Raw genomic sequence first — 26,393 nt, 5'->3', positions numbered from 1 at the left:
GCACATACCCAACAATTTGTGAATCGGGAGCTCAATTCCCACACAGTTCCGTCAATTCCACCGACTTGTTTCCATTTCTTCACCCCCTACCATGTTGCCTGATTTCCTTTTTCAATCAAGCTGGTGGTAACAAAGGTGAGCAAGTAAACCAGTTAACAGAAACGAGTATCCGTGAGTCCGAAATTCAGTGACAAACTCGGGAATTTTGAACAACTCGTTCAATACTCGCACATCTCGACACAACACTATATTGGCTCTCACATTCAAATCCTTTGGTTTTTCCCCTAAGGATTAATAAACCACTCTCAACAATGTAACTATATGAAAAATAATTAACTTTGATGAAAAGAAACATAGCGGAGAACTAAAAAATATCGATTTTGTTGACTAGTATCGACATACTGATACTAACCTCGCTATCAAAATTTGGATCGTCCCACTACTGGCCGGCTCACTTTTCTGTGGTCCGGCCTCAGTTGAGCGTGCATCAGCTGGAGGAGCAGCACGGCGATCCACCAGGAGGACACAATAAGGTCCATGTTGCTTCTTTGCCGCTCGGGTGCAGCGCAAGAGAGATGACAATGAGGTACTCTGTGCAAATTGTCTAAATTGTTTTTTTGCGCGATAACTTCGTGTTGATCGTTTGCTTCCTCTTGCAGGTGTTCCTCATGGCTGGAGCACTTTTTGTGCTGCGTCCTAATTCTTGTAAAACCAGCTGCAACGCAATGGCCAGGTAAGAAGAACAATCTACCATCAACCTATCTTCTAGCAGTCCTGACTTAGAACAGAATTCTGTGCATGTGAAGTCTGGAGTGAGTGAGTCTCCCAAGTTAATAACACGTAATACTTTTGTTCTAGACACCAGAGTGTGTGCTATATTGGTCGAAATTGTGGAATAGCAGGTGACAAATGTTTTGCATTGATTATGAGGTTGTTTGTCTTGTTCTGGTTCAGACTCAAGCACCATTTGCATGCGTTGTCATTGATAAAACACTACTGCTCTGTGAGGGTCAGGGCTGATTTTGCAAGGAATACATGTTTTCTTAGGTCCAAAGTCTACTATGCATTTCCGCTTGAATTTTACCCTGTCTCTCCTGAATATGAACACATACTGTTGCTCCTTGTCTTCTAGTCTGTTCCTCAGCACTGAAAAGTAATCATAATCCTTGCATTTAATTGAAAGCAGATGCACATGAATGAATGAGGTAAATAATTAATCTATAGACAGCGCTAATGACTGTGGTTAATCTCGCAGATGCGTTGTTGTCAGTTGATAGGGAAAAGAAATTGAGAGGATGTTGATGAATATTTGATTGATACGTGATCAGACCTGTGAGACAGCGCTTTAGGTGCCTTATCACATATGCGGTAAGACCCAAAAGTCATGGGTCGGTTGTGACTTGGTTTAAGCAGCCAATTGTAGGTACAAGTTTATTATAGTATCACATTTGTGCCAAAGTAAAACTGCCATTATCAGTTTAGTTGCTCAAGTGACTAGGACTCAGTCAATACCTTGGAGGTATTAAAGTATGTTACGGGTAACTCTGAGAATTAGACCTAATCCTGTGTGTGTGTCCAGGTTGCAAAGCCTGCCATTCTGCCTCAGGCCCAGTGCCGTTGGCTGCATGCGACATGCTTGAATTAGGGTTTGATTCATTCCCAGTCCCTGGCTGGGTCAGGAATCCCTATTGTCATGTGATCTTTGACATGCACCCAGCATGGTTTTGCCTGAGGGGAGCAGGACGAAGAAGGGGCAAGGGGACGGTTGTAAGAAACCCCGCTGTGGCCTTTAATGCCTGAATTAGATGCCACATTAAAAATCACAGCTGGATTGGGGTCTCGTCTTTTTCCCAAGCAGGGGCATGATGGCTACGGGAGCACAGTAGAGTCACTTGAAACAATGGGGGTTAAAGCTTCAGATGTGCTAAAGAAAGTGCAGCATAATTTGCATATTACAGTTTATTAGTCCACATGTCTTTAATATATTTGATTAATCATGTTTATAATTATCATAAACTAAAAAGCCAAAAGCAAACCAACAGTTAAGGCCACCATCTGCAATCACAACACAGCTAGGACTAATAAAAAACAGAAACGTGGAAATATCAGGCATACTCTGTGTTTGTTGTTAGGCTTGCTCAGTTGGTCACAAGATTGCATTAGAAAGGAAACTTCAACAACAAAAGCATGTTTCAGATTGGCCTCTTAAACTGGGATCAAAAAAAACTTTCATACTCTACAGTCATGGCCAAAAAAATTGGCCTGCCAAAGATGCCAATGTTTTTGGTCATGACTGCATGAATTAGGCTGATTTAGGAGTGGTCCTAAACATTGGCATTTTGGCCAAAAACCTTGGCATCATCATGTCAATATTTCATGTCAATACTGTATATGTCAAGGACACTAACTTTGCTCCCACTAAAACACTGAAAAATAAATAATTTGAGCTCTCCATCATGCCAACCACTGCGACGGAAGGAAAAAAGCCCAAGCTCATATAAAGCCTCTGAATACGAGGACATTGATTAAACCCGATTATGCATCAAAGCTAATAATCTAAATCGGAGCCATTCGTGTTTTTGCTGAAATTGACCAGATGTGAGCATCATTATTGCTGCAAAATAGGAATGCTCGAGGTCTACCCAGTACCAGCCAAAATCTGGACATTGGTAGCAGTTTTGAGATCATTGTAACCTGCAAATGAAATTAAACGGGCTAGCTGTGCACAGATTCTGTTTCTGCATTGAACCTTGTGATGTCTAATCCCTGGATTTTCTCTTCAGTAAACCCACTTGTTCATGATCAACCACCTCATGAGGTGCTGCATATCAAGGCTCAGAGGCTCCATCTCTACTGCTGGATTTAAAAGGTCATTAGGAGTCTTCTAGGGAGATGCTTTATGTCATTCAGTGTGAGGATGGCCAGGTTTGGACTTGTGGATGGGGGTCATTCAAAGTGTCAAGTGGTCTGGACCTCCCTTATTGGCTGTGTTTTCTCTGCATTTTCACAACCATGTCCCAAGGGATTAACGCTCCCTTTTTCCATGCTCTAAATCCAATCCAAGACCACTGTCTTTTGTGTGTCACTCAACAAGATCCAAGTTACTTAACTCCCGATGAGCCGATCTTTGCGCATTCTTCGGACATTACAAAATCCTGTTTATGGACTCACTGTGAAATATTTTAGATTGACTCAGGACCACACATTAACACAATTTACAAACAAAAATATATTTTTCGGAGAAGCAATTTGGTATAGTTTACCATCAGTTGGATGTGTTTTTCTTCTTTAGGAACTTAAATTGACTCATCTGGATTTGGTTCTGAATCTGTATATCTGTATGTGTTCCACACATGGCCTAGTTTGAAAAATCCCTTGCCTGCTCACACATACTGTTTAAATTAGGGTTCAAGTATATGGAGGAAACATTTAGAGAAAGGTCTGATTTGTTTGTCATGTCGGTGGTCTTTTTCACATTAGACAACATTTGTATGTTCCAGTTAAATATGTGTTTATGAAGATGATAGCACTTACAGTAATAGCCTGAAACTCAATCTTCCCACCATATCAGCGAGTCTCAACTGTCAATCATGAACTCATGGGATGAGCAATCGCATTAATTAATTGACTTATCTGTATTATGTGTGTGTTTGTACTTCCGACTGAGTGAGTGCTTTCCTTTCTGGGACCTCCCATGAAGAAGGGCCTCTGGAGTATACAGTCAAACCCTGTATTTGTAAAAACATTTTGCCAAAATATTGCTCCGGTTTTTGTACACTTTTGTACACACTAATGTAACAAACTAGTCTGTTGGCCCTGTACTGTATCATTCCGCAAAATTCTGTGTCCAAACAAAGTAACCATTGTGTTGCTGACTCACTGTCTTTTGGAGAGCTAATTGAAAAGTGTTCAGCTCAGGTGAAGCTGGACATGTGGGCATGCCTCCAACCTCACCTGCCCGAGGATGAGCACTCATTGTTGGACACACTTTGTCAGAAGCACTGTTGCGCGCCCACAGCCACGCACATAAGGAAGCCTGCTCCTCTGTGACATCACAAAGGATGTCCTACCATGGTGGCACACACTATTGAATTAGATCTCACTAGGATGTATGGCAAGTCTGCATCGACAATAAGTTCCATCTATTTGTCATTTATAACTATTTCACATAATTATTTCCATGGGTGTCTAGAAAGGATTAAATTATTTCCTTATTTCCGTGCACAGCCACATATGCACATGGCAATATAGTGAATAATTTTTGGTGCAGGCCAGAATACTGAACCACAAGTGTGAATACAGCCTTAGAAAGTAACTGAGAAATATGATTAGTAAATCATTATTTAACTGGTATTGGAAACATTTAGAAACATTTAATTTTATTTTTGATTTTGTCCTAAAAAAGATTTTTTCAAATATATCAGTCTTTTAAAAGTTAAAAAGAGGGCCAGACTGTGTGTCTCGATGTTGGCGATGTTACAATACGTTACTTGCACAATATCACCTACAAGCACTTGTTGCAGGTGGCTGAGTCTGAATTCATGAAGCACACACATGAGGCACCCATTATTTAGTTTTTTGAACAGTACCAAGTTTTGGTAGGTATTTTTTATTAAGAAGGGTGTTAACAAAAGCATGAACTGAACTTGATTCGATTTGTTGGGTCAGACAGGAGGGTCCCTCACCACCCTTCTGGTAATCATAAACCATCAGAAGCTGATTGTACATTGGTGCACACTAACAGTTCACTAAACTGTATGTTTTTTTTATCCCCGAGAAAAAATGCCTGAGCTTGAGCACATATTTCACATTCACACATTTCCCATTTATTGTTATTAATGCATCTTACCATTACATTGGAAACAATTTTGTCCTTTCGTCTTTGTGGTAAGGCCAGCATAACTGGATTTTTATTATATTTAGTATGTGCACGTATGGTATATGTAATGGAATGCATCTGTACTTGTTTTCCGGTATGTTTTTCTGGACTGTCCATCTTTCCGCTATCCGCTATCCTTTATTTTCCTTTTCAGCAAGGAAACTGTTTCCGACAGCTGTTATTTGTATTTTTACGTGCTTCCACTTCAGTTTCAGGTGCTCTTGCCTTCTCGTGTTATGTTTTCTGTGCTGTCAAAATGCCAGTTTGGCAGTGTCAAAATACAGAGTTATTCCATAATTGCTACTTGTGTTTCAGTGGGAGAGGGTCTCTACGGCCACTTGTTCAGTATACCCAACTGTCTCCAGCACTAATGGCACACTGAGTGCTCTCTAAGCTCTCAGCACCTCTTTCCTGTTTGTGGTGAAACCCTCACTTATTTGCTTCTCCTTCCCAGTCAACAGTTAGTGGAGGTGTGACGCCTAGATCTACAAATAACAGGACCCAGCATTTTATGTAATACCGTTTGATCTCCTGTCCAAGAGTAATTGCTAAACTTTGCTGTTACTGTAACAATATGCATATAAAAGATGTCTTTTTACTCCAATACCATACATTCTGTGGTCTGAGCCAATAGATAACCCAGACAACCACTGCAAAAAATAACATTAATTCATTTTTTACGGCTTATCCTCACGAGGGTTGCGGGAGTGCTGGAGCCTATCCCAGCGGTCTTCGGGCGGGGTACACCCTGGACTGGTCGCCAGCCAATCACAGGGCACATATAGACAAACAACCATTCACACTCACATTCATACCTATGGACAATTTGTAGTCACCAATTAACCTAGCTTGTTTTTGGAATGTGTGAGGAAACTGGAGTACCCGGAGAAAACACATGCATGCGTGGGGAGAACATGCAAACTCCACACAGAGATGGCCGAGGGTGGAATCGAACTCGGGTCTCCTAGCTGTGTGGCCTGCACGCTAACCATTTGCACGCTAACCATTCGCCTGCTGTGCAGACGCAAATGTTCAAGCTAAATTTTCTTTCAGGCTTTGAGGTACTTTTACTGTAGCTTTTGGGATGGAACATTTTTAATATGATGTATTTCTGCACAGATTTGGTTCTGTATTAAAAATATTTAAAGTGCCAGATGTGAACACTGGTCAGTGGACGCACCGGTAAGCACTCAATGCATTTTATAAATGAGTGAATAGACCATTCAGGATTTCATGAGGCCCCATCTGGGAATGTCATTGTGCATTTCAGACTTCACTCGCTGTTATCCCGCTTTTTGCTCTCCATGTCGTCTTATCTTCTGATTGACTCTCGGGCCACTTTTCAATGCATCCCTAGATTCCAGTCATTCACCCGTCCCTCAAGAGTTGCCACGTCTGCAGGCATTTCTCTTTTGACCCCCTTGCAAATCTCACACCACGGGTGTGTGAATTGAGGAGAATCCCATGGGACGGGCAGATTACCATCAAGTCTCGAGCTTTTGTGACAAAAGAGGGATTTGCCGAGTCCTGTACCTCCTTCCTCCAAGTAGGACTTGGATAGGGTGAAGGACTTTTAAGAAATGTCTCGTTTTGACTTTGAATTACCAGGGGATATTTTCAGGTACTCATTGTCATGTGCAGAAAAAGAAACAAACACAAAGTGGCATAATGAGATATATTTTTAATGTGCTGAGTCTGCATTTTTTTCAAAGTGATTGCCTCAGTTTCTCATAAGTTGGAAGCTTCTAATTGTTGTGTGAATCATGAGCTTGCAGACAATAAAGGCTGCCCCCTATTCACTCTGTGGTTGCTTTGGGCCAGGTGGCACGGTGCCATCCATTGAGAGGTCTAGAGAGGAGGGACATAGGTCAGCCATGAGGCCATTAAATATTTAAAGGTCCAGTGAAAGATTTGCGGGCACATTTATCTGCTAAGGCAGTGACATTATTTTCTGGAGAGGAGCAGGCTGATAGGTCTGCAGTGAATTCTTCCCTTCGCTAGCCATTTTATAGGATGGAACAGCCTGTGAAACTGTTGTGTTCAGAACAGAACTTGGTGGTTTCACAGTTTCAGTTTGTAACATTATTCTTTGCGTTGCCAGACTTTGCTGAGTGGATTTATTGCAACTTTGTTTCCTGTGCTAAATGTATTAAATGTAAAAAGCAGGATGATTGTAAAAAGCTATTTACTGATATAACTGTAAAATCCATTATTAGGCTACACCAGGGGTAGCTAAAGGGCGGCCTGAGGACCGTTTAGGGTTTATATTGTTTTTTGTTGGCCTGTGGCCATTCTCAACAGCAAAAATGGAAAAAATAGCTGTAAATTTAAGTATGAAATCTAAATTTTAAAAGAAAAAACTTTGCTTTGTTTTGTTTCTCATAAGTATTTTTATTCAATATATCTGCTCTATTATACCAAAATAACTTTTATTTACATGTTGCTTTACTCTTGTGAAATTCCGACTTGTAGCTCTTTATCTACCAACTTTTCCCCGCTAATATTTTAACTTTATTTTTTGTAATATTTATGGTAAACCTCAGGTAAAGCTCATGTTTATAATTAAGCTCAGGGGTCCCCAACCTTTTTTGCACCACGGACCGGCAATGTGCGGCAGAAAAATACAGCAAATATAAAATAACACGATGGGGCTAAAAACAAATGTTAAGTGCAGGGCTGAGCTTGTTTCGTTGAGACGAGATGGTCCCACCTAGGTGTGATTGGAGACAGTGAATTGTTAATAAATTATTTATTATTTCTGTCCAGCCCGGTAGCAAATGCACCACGGCCAGCACCGGCCCCAGGCCCGGTGGTTGGGGACCCCTGCTCTAGCTGCTAACATCAACTCAACACTAGCCAATGTTATGAGTATTTATTGAAAACATCCAAATCAAAGCTTGATAAATACACTGATCGCTGAAGGATGCCAGTTTGACTTCCTCACACAGGTTACTTGGCTTGCATAAAATCTCATATCATATATCATCTCAGATCAATTATACATTTGTCATAGATAATGAATACTTTTCAGAACTAATACCAAGTATAATTAACGTCTATGTTACCTAACATTCTTTCACGTTACCTCATGCCTCACATTACTTAGCATCACCCCGAATGTCAGCTTATGACGTTGTTCTATCTTGTTGGGTCATGTCGCTTCATATCCCCTCACCCTTTTTGGTGAAAAATTACACAACACAATAGCGTCACAAAGAACTCAGACAATGATCTGCTGCCTTTGTGAGAGGAAATAACTCGGAGTCGACTAATTGTCTCAGTGTAAAGTATCACTGAAACATAACTTCGACTCTATTTCTAGAGCAAAGCAAAATGCTCCAAACACACTCATACACTTGGCCCTTGGGCCCCTTCTCGTTTTTCTGTGTGTGATCTTCTGAATGTTTGATGAGGTCGCTGGTTCATGAATGCCCCAGGAAAGGAATACCTGATGTTTGGTTGGACCGCTTCCTTGTACATGTCTCAAAAAGAGAAAGAGGCCAAGGATAGTTTTTTTTTAGTTCTTGTTTCCTGTAGTGTTGCTGCTTTGTTTTTAGAATACGAGCCCCTACATCTCCAGTCCTGGTTCACAAAGTTCACTTGAAATCAAGTTGGTGCACCAGCTCACTAAAGCCCCATCACGTGGATTATAACATGCCTGTGCTTGGTTTAAGCTGAAACGGGAAGAGAATGACTTTATTTTATTTTTTATTTGATTTTTTTATGTGTATAAAAGTTGTCAAAAAGGAGGACAATGAACGCCGGCACCCTGGACTATAATCTTCTTTTTCCTAATTGACAGCTCTGATATTGTCTTGTGGATGAAAGCCCTCTTTGTCGCACTCGCCTCTTTTCATTTACTGTATCCCTGGGGCCTCTAATATAGCTGTAGGCATAACGTCACCCTGTTGCAGCCATTGTTTCCATTTATTAAAGGAGATTAAAGTGTCAGATGAAGGTGAAACAAATTAACTAGCATTGTATACTGGTGGAAATTTGAAGTTTTTTTTTTTCTTGCAAACTAAAACTTTTCGCCACTGTCAACAGCCCTCCCAAGGGTTGAGACTTTGCCTTCAGGACTTTTGCCTTAGGGCTGAAGGAGGTCATCTGAGGGGAAGGTCAAAGTTTATGCTTCTTATGGAAATTTCCCAGTTTAATAGGAATGGCACTGAAGCTTCTGAGAAACAACGACGAGATTCAGGCTGCATACACAAACGTACGTATGTTTAGGGCCAAGTGCTAACATATTAAAGAAATCACACATTATTATTATTATTGTCATTATTATTAGACTTCTCAAAGAGAGAAAGAAGAAAAACTGGTCAGCCAGTTGCACAGCTGATGATTGTGATTTGTTTTTGACTTGACTTGTTAATGACTCTCCCTTTTCCCTTGCCCCCCTTGGGACAGGGGGCGCCAATCAGGAATTAGATCACATGCTGGTGTGAATCAAAATTGCAATTAGTTTTTTAATTCTTTGCGGAACTCTCAACAAGATCTAAATAATTGTTTGTGGCTTTGAGCTTTGAAACATTGAGGACCCTTTAAGCAACTTTGGCCACTTCCACTTTTCATTGATTTACATAGACTATTTTTCAACACAGGCTAAAGACAGGGGTTCTGATGTCCCCTTCCTGATTGTCTGTCTGTCAAGAGGGTTGGGAAGGCCCATCTCCTTCAAATGTCAAAGGTTTGAGTCTATGATGCCTCGTCATTGCAAAACCTTGTGGGAAAAAATCCCTCCTTTGTCTCGCTCCTTCAGCAGATATACTGTCCATTGACATTTTCAAGTGCTTTCTAAACCTGCGACTCAACACTCAACACAGTGAGGCCTTCGTGCTCACACAACCAAGCGAAAGACAAAGAATCGAGACTGCAAAATACAGATATACGAGTCCTCATTGACCACCATGGTTGAACGTAAATGGGATCAACAAACACTTTGTTTGCCATCAAAGTTTGGACAGACGTCGCACACATGGACAGATATAAATCCAGGTGTGCAGGATTTTTGATTATGAAACTTCATATTCTCTTGCTGTACACACAAATTGTTGCTCAACAAAATTACAAAATATGTACATCTAATATGCAATGTTGTACATTCATACAACTTTTTTAAGACTTTTGAAATATGATTTTTTAAAACATTATTAGAGCCCTCTAGACATTAAGTAACACCCCTATAGTGATCTGTACGCTCCTTTGTTTAATGGAACCCAGATCTTCCCGATCTCCCGACTTTGTGGCCAACATGCCAATCACTCAACCACTGTGCGGCCCACATATAACATATAAATAACTAGTATTAGTTAACAGTCAACCATGAAACAGCGGCCATTTATGGGAGCGATGTTCAAAAACCCAATGTAGTATGACTGTAACTGCAAAAATTGTACATGTACATGAATAGAGACCATGGAGGTTATCTATTAAGTAACAAAGCCAACATTGTCAAACAAGCCAAGAGTTTTTTTAAAGTGGTTCTTGTTGGGTGTTGGTAAAACACGGACTGCGTAATTCCGGTGGTAATTTGCAAAGCAATCCTTGCAAATCTTGAAATAGACCAAACAGAATCGTTTATTTAGACCGCGGTCCGTAATCCACAATCCGCGTTTTACCCACACCCGTTCTTGTTCGCGATCACACAAATGTGTCAAATGTTTCATTGTGGTGCACAACTTATAAATATCACTGCTTACTACGACTACAATGTGTAAGGTAGCATGGCTTGCCATGTTAACATACATCTCCACAATTTTTCAGACATTCTTCCAAATACAATGCATCAGTACTATTATCTGATGAATTATCAGCATATATTGATATATGATATCATTATGGCAGTCTTTTCATTTTACATGGGGCAAGTTCGGGCAAGTAGTTCTCACCTTAAGGATTCCCCATGGCCAAGTCATTTTTGTTTTTAAACGTAGAGCCCTGATACATTTGAAGTGTACCTTTCATTTACCATGTTGTCCAGTTCACAATCTCTATGTCCAGCTCCATGTTGTATCTGATTACAACTGCTTTGGCCTTCTCTGGTCTTCTGCTTAACTTTACGTAGATTTTATAATTTTCACAGCTTTCTCAAGCTACTTACTTTCTTGGCTATGTCGGCACTGTGCTTTGTCAGACAGTCCTTCATGCAGATCCTCGTATCCTGCTTAGCAGCTCTGTTTTGCATTTTTTGTGGGTGAGGTTTATAATGGTGCGGTGTTGTTATTTCTTGCTTACAATGGAATACATATTTTGATGTTTGCCCACTTCCACCTCTTCGATTGCTGAAAGTTGGCCACCTGTTTTTCCTCTCTGTTCTGTGCTTTGGTTCAACTCGTCCATTTGTTCTTTTTCCTAATCCTAATGTTTTTTCTTCAATTTCATACCAATTTACTTGAAGAAGTATGGCATTCTCCCCCCTCAGAGATTTCATTGCAACATGGTGAGATTTAGTTGTCGTCAAGTACCTTGTTTACCTCCTTCTGAAATTCAACCATTGAGAGCTCCCTTGACTTTGGATCTATCTCATTATTCGCTCTCGGAGGTCCCCGGTTCTTTGGACTTTTCTACATCTTGAAGCTTTTCCTTCTTGGTACCAGGCATTCCTCTGTTAGGTAGCTGCTGTGATTTGCTTAACTTCAGTTAGCTTGGCTTGCTAACAGTTAGTGGCAGCGAAAACTTGGTTTTTAAACAAAGTAGTCAATCATGTCATTGCGGTCAGGAAAAATGGCAAAATAGTCTGTTGTCATGCAGAGTTGAGCTTTTAGGCTTCTGTTCTTTTCAACCGGTCAAATTACAGATAGTTGTGTAAACCTTTTGCACATGCATAAATATGCTATTGCTAGCTCAGCATGTCATACTTTATTTCTCTAAATTCCATTGCCAGCATGGCTCAGCATCTTGTCACTGCAGACAACTGTTGTTGCCAAAGCACGTCCCAGACTAATAAATGTCAGAACGATCGATGAAAAGTACTAAAATTGTTACTTTATAGGCAGACACTCGCTCAAAGGGGCAATGTGGAACTGTAACCCTTTTTTGTCCACATGTAGCCACACTCTTTTTCAGTGGTCAGTCAATAAATTGTCCTGCATGACTGACAGGAGAATCTTAAGAATGCTGATAGCCTGGGAAGTTTGTCAGTGGATATTCTACATGACAACGTGGTGGGCCTCTATTTTATTAGATATGAGCATGTCTTGGAATGTGACCAAGGCATAACTTTTGATTTATACAGCTAACAAGCAACAGCACGTTCTTGTCATTGCCTTTTGCAATCCAGGGAATATGACGGATTTTTGTCAAAATATGAAGTCACTGGTTTGGCTTGTTTAGGGTTTGTATATTGTTGTACTTCCAATTCATACAACTGTAATGCAATGTAATGATGTATTTACTGGTAAAAGGAGGTCAGCACTCATCGGTGACTTCTGATCTTGTGTAGTGGATGTCATCTAGTGAGGCTGTGTGATTGTATGTTGTGTACATTCTCATTCCCCTATGCTTTAAGAGCTGCACTGAACAGTGTGTTGATGACCTGGTGCATTTGGCTCACTGTTAAGCGCTGCCTGATATCACTCTGATTTGGTGGGGATGTGTGGCCGTACGTTTGATTGTTACACTTGTCCCATTATTAGCTGGATTACGCAAAAATGTGGGATCCGATTTGTGTATTGGCCAAATTGAGGCCAATAAAAATGTAGGATGATCTTGTGGAAAATATGTTTTTCATTTCGTAGGTCTTTATTGCGGTCAAGTAGGAGATTAGAAAGCTCAGGCATACAGTACATTCTGGGCATTAAGTCTTAATTTTGATCCATATTATGTTTGTACCGTTAAAATGTTGTGATTATTATTACAATAATCCATTATGGTGGAAACACTGATTCCATCATTAATCCTCTCCAAAAGCTCAGACAAAAACCACAATGTGTAAAACAAATAATAATTTGGCCCATAAGAAATCATGAATATCCAAACACACATTTTATAGAGAAAATTTACATGCAGAAAATAAAATGAAGCACATATAAATGACGTATCGTATCTTGATATTCAACCTTAATGTATAGGGATATGAGTTTTGGTCTATATCGCCCAGCCCTACCACACACATATATTACGGTCATGAAAGGATCCCCTCGCCCTCATCTGCTTATACTATCACAACTCAAAAAGACCATTCTTCACAGAGACTTTCATCAAAGTGTGGAAGCTCGAGTAGTGTGTTAGGCACACTGTTTGACTGTATGATAACCGAGACAACACACAACATACCTTTGCGTTAAGAATTTTTCTCAAACAAAATTCCATGATAATCGGAGGGTACAAAAACCATGGTTCCACTGTTAACAACAATGCATTATATATAATTGGACCCTGCAGGAGGTCTGCCACAAGCTTGATAGCCAATTTATCAAGAGACCTCCTTAATTGTTGTCCGCAATATCAAATTGAACCCGATCAAAGTGTCCTGTTAAGCACAAAGAACCAGACAATTGGGTGTAATGTCAGTCTTGAGGCATAAAGCCTTCCTCAGTCATTTTACGGGCTTCAACTTGTTCACAGCTTCAGAAAAGCCAATAAAAGACCTCAGCAGACTGAAGTGCTTTTCTCTGTGCCAGTTGCTGTTTTAAACACTTGCCTGCTGTAAGATGCATGCCTTGATAAGTAGTACATAGTCATATAAACTTTGTCATGTATACCTTTTAGTGTATGTTTTTACACAGTAGTAGAAGTTAATATGCATAGATGCTAAGAATGTAGGTGTAAAAGACAATTTGAATGTCATAAATGTGCCATAAAGAGACAACTAGTTGTTTTATGTTCTCTGATGTTATAGACTTTAATGCGCAGCATTCTATTGTGATCCAATATTGATGGATTGGCTTTCACCCTCAATACCACCGAAGCGTACTTAGCCTGAGGGCAAGGCAAATCTCAGACTTCCCCACCCTCTAAAACCTCATTTTGCCTCAAGGGTCGTGTCTGCGTCTCATGTCAGAATAACAAAGAATCCCCCCAAAATGAGAATTTAAAAAGGGTGAGTTGCAGAGGTGCGTCTGTGGTTGGGGGAATCATAGGTTGGCCAAGAGCTTATTTTGCATTATTCAACGTTCACAGTTGGGTGTAAAGTACTTAAGCAATGAAGTTGGATGGATTGGTCTGTAAATGTTCAATTAACAATAAAATGTTAGAAGATCAAAAACTGCTTCATATGCAGCTACTTAAATATTTGTACCCTAGTTTACCTTTCATCTAGTACTCAGATATTTGTACATTCCGGATGTGCATTCCACCCTTCAGTCCTGACAGCTGAACAGTGCTACGTAGTCTCTCCTGTTATTTGAAAGAGCTGCTATGGTCTATAAAATGTTTTTTTTTCCTCTCACAGGGAGGGAAATATGTATCTGGTAAAATCATTTTATGAAATAATTATTTATACACAAAGACAGAAGTCTGTACAACTCTTTCTGAAACTTTTTCAAACTTCACCGAAGTGAAAGAATGTAAAAGATATGCTAAGAAGATATATGTAGTTCAAGAAAAAAAACTGCATCTCACCTTTGTGATATAGATGAAAAAGCACATTATTGGTATGAATTTCGGTCTTTGCTCTTTCTGTCATATTTTTATTGTTAAATAATCTTTGTCAATATTTGTTTTAATATTATGATTTGGTTGCTATAATACTTTCAATTTATTCAATTAATATTTGTACTTTCCCCCAGCCTAATTTTTCAAATATTAAACTAGTTTGTCATAATATTACAAATTTGACATATTTTTCATATATTTTATCTTTGATATGCCAAAGGTTTTTTTCACTTAATATTACAGCTGTTATTTCCAATTTTGATGATTTTTTTAATTTGCCCTCTACTTATTAAGTTTCGCCCCTAATTCTGACTTTATTTTAATATTTTGACTTTCTTAATATAATTTACATTCATAATATAATATAATATATTATATTAATAAAATAACATTTTTATACCTAAAAAAATACAACTTAATTTTTTGTTTGGTTTCTTTCTCATAATACTCAGACTTAAAAAAATAATATGTAAAAATATGTATTACATATGTAGTATGTAAAAAATATGTATTTATGTCATATTATATTTCAACTTCATGCTACTAAAATGAAATTATTTTCCTCATATGATGTTATGCTTGTAAATTGATGAACTTTTTCTCTTAATATTTTTTCTTTTAAAATTTGAAAATTAGTGTTGACTTTGTGCTGTTAGTGCTGTTTGTGCTGTTTTTTTTGTTTTTTTTTTACTTTTCTTGTTAAATTATATTTTTAAGATGTGCAGCAGGAAAGCTGCACAGGACAGCCATGAGCTGCAAATGGCGCCTGGTCCGCACTTTATCTTTTCTAATTGTCTGATATACTTCATCCAATTCTTGTTGTTTAAAGATTTTTAGCTGATCTCTATACTTTATTTCAGAATGAAAAAAAAGCGCTTGGTTCATCAGAAAGGGAAAAATGAGCGTTCACACACCTTGATACCATGAAACACCAAACTGTTGTTGATTTGTTTAGGCCGTCTTCTGTTACTTCCAATGAAACCGTGGCCTATTCCTCCCTCACAGCCATCTCTAAGCTTTGACTTCCCTTCATCACTGCACCCCCTCACTGATCTAAACGTCCATAAGCTCAGTGGCTGAAGTTAAAGTGCGGGGGTCAGTGCACACAGACACACATACACAGTGAAGTCGCCAAGGTGACTAGTCACAGCTTGTGGAGAATGCCTCTGTACAGACAATAGCTGTGTAGCCCTACTTACCTACTAGCCAAGTTAAATACAGAGAAACTCGCATCTTGTCCGTATTACTGTCTTGTCACAATTTTACAGGTATATTTTCCCACTAATGACATACAAAAAATTAGAACACCCTGGGCTATCTCAATTTTTTTTCATGTGACCAGGAGTTGCATTTGTGGTGCCTAATATGGGTTGTGCTGAAAATGTTTTAATAGACATGTTTCCATACATGCAATAACCTCAAAGGTTTATAATTAGACACATGGTCAGCAAGTCCTGCATGTGCCCCTGCAAAGTGTTTTCCTTAAATGGAAATGCACTTTTTGGGGAATTTTGTCATTCAAAATCCTTATGAGAAACATGAACACATATATTCCTTTGCCTTATATGTGTATTGTAATGAGAGAAAATGAGTTAGTATGAGCTAGCTAACAATGCACGTCATGGGACCTACCTGTTTTGTCGCTAAAACACTAACAAAAAACAGTGTTCCAATTACATAACTGACTTGTACTGTATATTAAAACCATGCTACAGCAATGTTGTTAAGCGTATGTAGTGTACGTATTAGGTGTTGTTTGATTGGTTTATCGCTGCCAGCGTACATAGTATTTATTATTATTTCACAGGAAATGGTCTGACGGTCAACCAAGAGGAGCGCTTTTTGACAGATTTTGGTACTAATTTGGTACTACTTAAGGTGCACTATTGATTTTGGAGAAAATTATAGGGTTCATATGCAGAAAATATTAGTATTAGAGGAAATTTATTTTTGCTTTTAGATTAATTACTATACAGGCATCGCGGTTGGAACATTGCTCCCTCCTTCACATCGCTCTTTTTAAGAAGTTTTAAAAAATAATAATTCATGATTGCTGTTTTTCGTGGTGGACTATATGGCCCATTATTAGTACAAAACTATTGAAAGACAAGTTATGTGTCTTATTGTGGCCACTAGGCATCAGTAATGTTACAATGATGGGACATATACTTTAGATTATGTTATTATGTTATCTTGACACTGCATGGCGTTCACCATGGCATGTCCGACATGATTTGACATGTATGACATGAAAAAAAGTTCTCCTCCCATTCTGTGTGGAATTGGTATATTTTTGGCTTCTCACTTCGTCCCTTCTCCCCACTCTGTTTGAAACCCTTTCTTAAGTTTTGGATAAACAAATTGGAGACGAACTAATTTGCTCGGTAGCTTGCAATGTTTAAAGTGACTGTAGACTTCCTGGTCCCCGGCCACCTCCTCCAGCTCCACCGGGAGGACACCAAGGCGTTCCCAGGCCAGCTGTGAGACATAGTCCCTCCAGCGTGTCCTAGGTCTGCCCCGGGGCCTTTTCCCGGCTGGGCATGTCCGGAACACCTCACCAGGGAGGCGTCCGGGAGGCGTCCGGGAGGCATCCGGACTAGATGCCCGAGCCACCTCAACTGACTCCTCTCGATGTGAAGGAGAAGCGGCTCTACTCTGAGCCCCTCCCGGGTGGCTGAGCTCCTCACCCTATCTCTTAGGGTGAGTCCAGCTACCCTACGGGGGAAACTCATTTCAGCCGCCTGTATCCGCGATCTCATTCTTTCGGTCATGACCCAAAGCTCATGACCATAGGTGAGGGTGGGAACATACGTAGATTGACCAGTAAATTGAGAGCTATGCCCTCCGACTCAGCTCTCTTTTCACCACGACGGTCCGGTACAGCGACCGCATTACTGCCGAGGCTGCACCGATCCGTCTGTCGACCTCACGCTCCCACTTTCCCTCACTCGTGAACAAGACCCCGAGATACTTAAACTCCTCCACCTGGGGCAGGACCTCATTCCCAACCCACCCTTTTCCGACTGAGAACCATGGCCTCTGATTTGGAGGTACTGAGTCTCATCCCAGAAGCTTCACACTCAGATGCAAACCGTCCCAGTAAACGCTGAAGGTCGCAGCCCGAAGAAGCCATAAGAACCACATCATCTGCAAATAGCAGAGATGAGATTCTAAGGCCCCCGAACTGGACTCCCTCAACACCTTGGCTGCGCCTAGAAATTCTGTCCATGAAAATTGTGAACAGAATCGGTGACAAAGGGCAGCCCTGGCGGAGGCCAACGTATACCGGAAACAGGCTCGACTTACTACTGGCAATGCGAACCAGACTCCTGCCCCGTTTGTACAAGGACCGGATAGCACGTAGTAGCGCGCCACCAATCCCGTACTCCCGGAGCACCCCCCAAAGGATGCCACGAGGGACACGGTCGAATGCCTTTTCCAGGTCCACAAAGCACATGTAGACTGGTTGGGCAAACTCCCATGCACCCTCAAGCACCCTCGTGAGGGTGTAGAGCTGGTCCAGTGTTCCACGACCAGGACGAAAACCGCATTGGACCTCCTGTATCAGAGGTTCGGCCAACGGTCGTACCCTTCTCTCCAGCACCCTGGAATAGACTTTCCCAGGGAGGCTGAGGAGTGTGATCCCCCTATAGTTGGAACACACCCTCCGGTCCCCCTTCTTGAAAAGGGGGACCAGCACCCCGGTCTGCCAATCCAAAGGTACTGTTCCCGACTTCCATGCAATGTTGAAGAGACGTGTCAGCCAAGACAGTCCCTCAACATCCAGAGCCTTGAGGAATTCTGGGCGGAACTCATCCACCCCCGGAGCTTTGCCACTGAGGAGCGTCTTAACGACCCCAGATACCTCAGCCACAGTGATGGCACTGTCCACGTATGTGTCCTCAGACTCTGCTTCCTCTATGGAAGGTATGTCAGTGGGATTGAGAAGGGCCTCAAAGTATTCCTTCCACCGCCCGACTACATCCCCAGTCGAGGTCAGCAGGCCCCCGTCTCCACTGTAAACAGTGTGGACTGGGCACTGCTTCCCTTTTCTGAGGCGCCGGATGGTTTGCCAGAACCTCTTCGAGGCCGACCGAAAGTCGTGCTCCATGGCCTCACCGAATTCCTCCCACACCCGAGTTTTTGCCTCGACAACCGCCGAAGCCGCAAACCGTTTGGCCTGACGGTACCTGTCAGCTGCTTCCGGAGTCCCACAAGCCATCAAGGCTCGATAGGACTCCTTCTTCAGCTTGACGGCAGCCCTGACCTCTGGTGTCCACCATCGGGTTCGGGGCCTGCCGCTGCGACTGGTACCGACCGCCTTGCGGCCGCAGCTCCGGTCAGCTGCCTCAGCAATGGAGGCACGGAATATGGCCCATTCGGACTCAATATCTCGGTCCTCCCCCGGGATGCAGGTGAATCTCTGCCGGTGGTGAGAGTTGAAGACTCGACGAACGGGAGACTCTGCCAGACGTTCCCAGCACACCCTCACTACTTGTTTGGGTCTACCAGGTCTGTCCAGCATCCTCCCCCGCCATCTAATCCAACTCACCACCAGGTGGTGATCAGTTGACAGCTCAGCCCCTCTCTTCACCCGTGTGTCCAGAACATGCGGATGCAGGTCTGATGATACGACTACAAAGTCGATCATAGACCTGCGGCCTAGGGTGTCCTGGTGTCAAGTGCACTTATGGACATCCCTATGTTCGAACATGGTGTTAGTTATGGACAAACTGTGGTTCGCACAGAAGTCCAATAACATCACACCGCACGGGTTAAGATCAGGGAGGCCGTTCCTCCCAATCACGCCACTCTAGGTCACACTGTCATTGCCCACATGGACGTTGAAGTCTCCCAGTAGAACGACGGAGTCACCAGCTGGGGTGCTCTCCAGCACCCCTCTGATGGACTCCAAGAAGGCCGGGTACTCCAAACTGCCATTTGGTGCGTACGCACAAATGACAGTCAGGACCCTTTCCCCAGCCCGAAGGCGTAGGGAAATGACCCTCTCGTTCACCGGGGCTGACTCCAACACAGAGGCACCAAGCCGGGGGGCTATTAATAAGCCCACACCAGCTCGCCGCCTCTCCCCTGCAACAACTCCAGAGTAGAACAAGGTCCAGCCCCTCTCGAGGAGTTTGGTTCCGGAACCCAAACTGTGGGTCGAGATGAGTCCGACTATGTCTAGTCGGAATGTGTCAACCTCTCGCACAAGTTCAGGTTCCTTCCCCACCAGCGAAGTGACATTCCATGTCCCAAGAACCAGATTTGGCCGCCGAAGACCAGGTCGCCTACGCACCCGCCCTTGATCGCCACCCAACACACATTGCACCGGACCCTTATGCTTGCCCCCGTAGGTGGTGGGTCTACGAGGGGGAGATCCCGTGTGGCTTCTTCGGGCCGGGCTCCACAGGTGAAGGCCCGACCACCAGGCGCTCGCCTGCGAGCCCCTCCCCCGGGCCTGGCTCCAGGGTGAGGCCCCGGTATCCCACATCCGGGCGAGGTACTTTGTCTCCTCTCGTTCTTGCTCATATGGGTCTTCTGAATCACTCTTGGTCTCTTGGTAAAGGTGACTATAGGGGTTTTATTTCATGTCTACAGTGCTCTAATAATGTTAAAAATCATATTTGCAAAGTCACATTTTCTATGCTTAACTACGAATATATTTAATTTATTAATATAGAATCCTACTTTGTGGAAATTCACATATCACGATCGGGTCTATAACCAATTGACCAACATAAATGAGGGACAAAGGTATGTCTTATATAATGAGGACTGAATAACAACAGTGTTCTTTATTGTTTCTTTGTTTTTTCATGTGCCCTTTCATAATGGTTATACAGTTTACAGATTTACAGATGCTATAATATCATAATATAGATGACCATAATATCATGTACTAGGATGTACAATTGATGGATTCTATGCTGGATCTATATTGTGTGAGTTGACAGAGTTTACAAAAACAAGAGGTCGTATTGTGTATAAATGTCAATGCAACATTTTCGGTAGCAATGGTTGACATTTACTGCTGCGTGATTCAGTGTATGTATGTGTTTGTGTGGGAGAACTCTGTTCACTATTTGTGGTCTGGCATTGGCTTCTAAGTTCTTTAAAATGTTTGATGTAGAGAATGATGAAAGGATGTAGCCGCCTCATCTTGTCATTCATCTACAAGGATGCTCTGTGTATGTTTAAGTGTCCTCCACACCCCTGAAACCATGCATTTTCTCCCTAGACCTGGTCGTAAAGACTAAGAAAGACAAATAATGAGAGCTGTATTCAGATGGCCAGACACAGGCACCCCACCCACACATTAGAAGACACAGTCCTTTAGGATGCTTTTTGGGTTTTTTTGGTGTAAAATGTACGAGATAAGTAGTAACAAACTGGAATAGCCAAAAAAATATCCTTCATTTTCAACAATTTGCCATATTCCTCTGGCAAAAAAATCACGCAATGGTTATTTTTGGTTATGTTGACAACTGCTTATGTTGAGGTGATCCTACCAATCTGAGGGATGTTGGCTTAACTGAAATTCACATCAGACTATGTTTTTTTTTGTAGTACACCAGATGGTGGGATGGTGGTGCAGGACTAATGCAAAGCAAAGATGCAGGAAATCCATGGGCGCCTGTTAAATATGGCGTTTGGTGATCCACTTGTCTGTAGATGACAGATGCTGCCACAATCTTGCTCTCCTCCCACACTCTTAGCTATGTTTTGTGAGTGTGTCATGAAAGTGTTACAGATGTGAAGTCAATCACATCCGCTTGAAAAACGCCTCCATGTGTTCCTTTGTTCAAATCCCTCGGAAATCATTCAGACAGATTTTGTTCTACACTCCACCCTGTGATGTGGAAAATTCTCAAAGCTGTGTAGAAAAGGCACTGGTATATATACTTTGACAGCTATAGTCTTTTAAAAATCTTCATTTTTTTTTCTAAAATGATGAAATGTCATTGTCATTTTTTCTGGCCTTACTTTGAGAAGCCAATTAATAAACAAGAAAAGAAAAAAAAGCAATAGCAATAGTGAAAAATAGAGCAGTAATTTTACAAAAATGAAATACTGGGAGAATAAAGTCAGTATATTAAGAGCAAAAAATAGTGAGAAGTTGGAAAATTAAAGACTAAAAATATATATTTATTTATGAGAAACAAAGAATAACGTTGCAATTTTAGGAAATTTAGGTTGGGTAAAATGTATAATATTAGGATAATAAAGTCAAAATAATATGAAAATTAAGGCATCCTAATGGGTTGTTTTAGAATAACGTAAAAGTGCCTCACGCATATTTTGATTTTCTTTTTCAGTGGAAAAGGTTTTGACACTGCTAATTTAGAGGGACCCTTATAGAACTGCACACACAATTCAGAGATCCCACCTTTTTGTGCTACAAAAGCATCTGCACTGAGTTTGCTCTTCATCTGTTTAGTGTTGGACATGAGCCAAAAAGTTGATGGCATCTGTATTTTCTGATTATACAATTGATCATGCAGATGAAGTTCCCTTGGACACGCAAAGCCACACAATTTTCTTCTGGTGATCTGTGTTCTTCCTCCCAAACATGCTGAAGTAACAGAACATTTGAAATCTTGTTTTATTTGGCTATGGCTTTGAATTCGTTTCGTGTACCTCAGGGCTCTTTGTTGAACATCTTGCCATCACATGTTTTTCGGGAAAAGCAAATTGTGTCGGGGAAATGTTAAGTGATGTCTGCGGCTAAACCTCAAAACATGGCTGAGGGGAATGAATTCATTGTTCACTTATTTTCTTAAAAAAACCTAAATTAAAATACAGTGTATGCATCTATGTGGTATGTTGTGATACAAAGTTTTTTTCTGAAGACCCTTAACATGTATTTCTATGGATTATAGAACAGCAGTGATGAGTCACACACTGACGTGAATTGGGTATTTGATTCACTTGCACAGAAACTCACACATGTAGCCGAGACATTTGGCAGCCGAGCTGTTGATGCTCGGCGAGCACCCGTGACCCATGGAAACTCTAGTTTTCATTGAGTATACAACAACGTATAAGTATAGTCCTCATCAAATACCAGTGAGTCAGTGAAAGTTGAATGTTTATTGAGCCCATTTGAATCGGTGAAACTTGAAATTTGAGCCCTGTGAGTCTTTAAAAGTTGAGTCTTCATCAAGCACATGTGAGTCAATGATACCCAAGTTCTCATCAGGCAACTCTGATTTGCTAAAACGCGACTCTTCATCGTGTACACGTGTGTCAGTGGAACTTGAGCATCCTTATCACGCACTTGTCAGTCAGTGAAAGTCAAGTCTTTGTCAAGTAGTACACATTACTCTGAAAATGGAGTAATCATCAAGCACCCGTGTGTCGATGAATTTCGAATCTTTGTTCTGCACCTGTGAGTCAGTGAAACTCATGTGCAAGACATTTTATGCTCTGTGAGCATCCTTGAGTCAGGGAAAGTCAAGTTTTCATTGAGAACACAGGTCAGTCAAAGTAGAGTCCAGATGAAACCCCCGTGAGTCAGTCCAGTCTTCATTGAGTACACATGAATCCGTGAAAATGAAGTCCTCATTGAGAAACCTTGAGATGATGAAGCTTGAGTCTTTGTTGAGCACATGTGGGTCAGTGAAATTTGAATCCTGGTCAAACACACGTGATTTGGTGAAATTTGAGTCATCATTGAGCACCCATGAGGCATGAAATTAAGTTGGTAAAACTGAAGGCCTCATAAAGCATCTGTGAGTCGGTAAAAGTCAAGTCTTCATTATGTGTTAGTAAAAGCTTGAGTCACTGAAATTCAAGTCCTCCTCGAGCACCCGTGAATTAGTGAAACCCGAGTCACCTGTGAGTTAGCAAAATGCAAGTGCGCCGAGCACACGTGAGTCATTGAAACTCAAGTCCTTGTCGGGCACCTGTGAGTCAATGAAACTGAAGTCCTCATGAAACACCCAAAGTCGACTCATGTTGATGCTGATGATTGTTTTATTTCCTTAACTGATTTTTCCTTGACTAATTTTGACTAAACTTCTCAGTTAAAAAAATGAATCTAATATACTTCCATAAGATGCCACAGAACTACCCACTTTCTTCCGCAAACATTGTTGTATGGTCAAGAAAAATTAGCTAGTTTAATACCTCAATATTACAGGTCTGAAATTCTCATTGTCTACTATGACAATGGAAATACCCATGAAGCACACCAAAGTAGGGTAGTTTTATATGGAAGCCTGGCTGAAAAAAAATTCCATTTCACATTCATTATAATGAATACAAAAAAGATAATCAGATGGCAACATAGCAACAATGCAGCATGTCATGTGACAATACTTTGATGATGGCAAAAATGTTTAAGAGTGGAATATATGCAAATCCGCTGACAAAAGGCAATGCTCGAGCATTAGTTTGGGTAAGGCAACATCTGGATTTCCCCTCCATCTGTTTGCAAGTAGAAGAAATTTCCGATTTATCTCGCCTGTTCCTGATTCATGCTATTAAACTGCAGAGCAACATGTTAGTCATCTTGGCATGCAACAGTCAACGGAAATAAACTCTGTCTGAGACTTTCAGAGTCAGAGTTCATCTGTAATGAAATGATAAAGCTTTGTATGGATCTTTTTTGGTTGGAGCGGCACTGAACAAAAACAAGTTGAAGGACTTACTTGAAAAATGTTAGATAGCAATTTGCATTGATTTTAAAAAGGGACCCATTATGCTCATTTTGCAGCCCTTTTGCAGCCCTTTGTATTGAGTTGTGGACCCCTGTAGAGCAGCTACACATGATAACTCACACAGAAAGCTTTCTGGAGCTTCCAGAATCTGCACCTATTCCAGCTGTATTTCCTTGGATTTCCAAAACGGTCCGTTTAAATTTATTCCACCCTCATCCCACCTCCAGGCACGCCCACTCTGCTGTAATTTGTCACACTACCAAGGGCTCCTGGAGACTTCTGGACTACTGCCGAAATCCACTTTCTAATTTTGTCAGTGTAGGAGTTTGTGATAAATGAAGAAACCCTTTGGAGAGTAACTTCAAATGTAGTTAGGAGCTACTGGTAGTTTTTTGCATGACTGGTGACCACTGGACCAGTGACTGGTGGTGAAAAAAGGCTAATAGCAATTCCAGACATAGGTGAGCTTGTAATTTGCACCCCACTCTATGTATGCACACTGTATAATGCTACACAGACAACTGTTTACTTACACACAATAAACACCATTAGGACACTTTTGTTAAAAATTGTGTCTTACAGCTTGCGCTTCTGTGTGTGTGTGTGTGTGTGTGTACATCAAGAGTACAGAAAGTGATAGTCCCTCTTTATCACCAAACTAGCATCAGTCCATTCTTGACAAAAGGGATGCTGGTTTGTACAGAAGCCAAGTTTCTCATCCTCTTTCCTTCAACTTGTTTCAGTGCATGCGTGAGAGCATTAAAAACTGACCTTCAATGTGTGTGACAGGAAATCATGTGGGTGGAGCACACACAATTACCCCTTTCTAGAAGAATCTTACAAACATTGAACAGTCAGACCCCACACAAGAAAGACACTAAGAATGTGGTCTAATTAGTCATCCCAGGGTGTTTTTTTTTTTTATTCATGAAAAATTAATTGTAATTTACACATTCATATGTCAAGTGCCCATCAAGAAAATGATCCCATTCCCCATTCCTTTTCTTCCCTGGGATTAGATAATTGAGAAAGCAGCTTTTGAAAATAAATATGGACATGACTCCGGGGACATTTTACTTCAAGTCAGTTCTGTTTCTCAAGTTAATTCATGCTTTTTTTCTGCCACTTCCGGTTGCTCGTTGTAATCCCCCAAAGTCAACAGTTTGTAATGCTGAACGTCCGATCACCAAACTTGCTGCATTTTTTCCTGAAAGTGAGAATGACAGCAGTGTCATCAGCAGATGTCCAAACACAACACTGATGCTGATATGTACCTGTCTCTTTTATTAGTAACCTGCTATCTTGGCCAGCTGGCCTAGCAGGCCACTCAATCACTAGTTGTGGCAGAAAAGTATTTTGTTTAGTTAATTCCCTTTGACATTTTTATGGGGCGATAAAATATGGGCTTGGCTTTTGGCCCTCAACCTAGAACCTGTAGCCTCTTTTATGTCTGACGAAGGAAATAGTTTTGACATGTCTGTCATGCACTGTCAGGAAATCACAGCTGCTTGTGCAGTTCCTTGTGTAACCTCTGCTTTATCCTGCTTCTTTTTACGTTGATGTTGTGGGAATGGCAGCCACACTGACAAATTCAGACTCTAAATCTACTACAATATGTTAACTACTATAACGGGGTTCTTTACAAACAGGAATCCACTGTGCGGTTTAAGTGTTTTGCTTAAGGACATCTACTTGCAGTTTTTCAAATGAGAATGTTATTCATTTACCCCAACTCTGGTTTCTCCCATCTGGTCTTGGGAGTCCAACTGGGGACACACCAGTCAAAAGTCACCTTTCTCCGACAAGGTGGCCACCTGGCTTCAGCTGGTTAAGCCTTAGTTCAACTGCACCATTAACTCATTCAATCCCAGCCATTTTTCAAAAGACAACCCCTTCAGTGCCAGCAGTTTGAGATGATTTTGACATATTGTGTTGTATGGCTAAATGTGGAAATTACGAAAATAAAGATTAGACTCAGAAAAAGGAAAAATCCGAAAAAATGCAAGCTGATGCAAGAATACATGTGCCTCTTGTCTTTTTTCAATCATAACCTGTACGTCGCTTGTGGGCATTGTACAATGGTCTTTACACAATAGCGGTAAAACACACGGTGAAAATATACTGATATAGTCTGAGTCGCTCACACACAAAGCTGCACTGCTACACAATGTTAACCCATGTAGCTTCTGTACGCTCCATAACAGAGGAGTTACGGAGCCAAGTGTCCATCAAAAGTGAAACTAACTAACTGA

General features: G+C 41.2%; 1 protein-coding gene across 1 annotated transcript in view; it reads left to right on the top strand.

Annotated features, from left to right (window-relative positions):
• The first annotated feature begins 401 nt into the window (after positions 1-401).
• col18a1a (collagen type XVIII alpha 1 chain a) overlaps positions 402-26,393 on the top strand; it is a 68,569-nt gene continuing 42,577 nt past the window's right edge. Inside the window, exons 1-2 of the mRNA XM_058081532.2 lie at positions 402-586; positions 660-733. Coding sequence (XP_057937515.2) covers positions 576-586; positions 660-733 — 85 coding nt within the window. The 5' untranslated portion in view covers positions 402-575. The remainder of the gene's footprint in view (positions 587-659; positions 734-26,393) is intronic.

This window comes from Doryrhamphus excisus, linkage group LG12 (genome assembly GCF_037039965.1).
Source record: "Doryrhamphus excisus strain RoL-2023G ecotype Guam linkage group LG12, RoL_Dexc_Guam_v1.1, whole genome shotgun sequence".
Classification (NCBI taxonomy): Eukaryota; Metazoa; Chordata; class Actinopteri; order Syngnathiformes; family Syngnathidae; genus Doryrhamphus; species Doryrhamphus excisus.
Note: the sequence above shows the minus strand (reverse complement) of the source record. Positions and strands in the feature narration are given on the sequence as shown.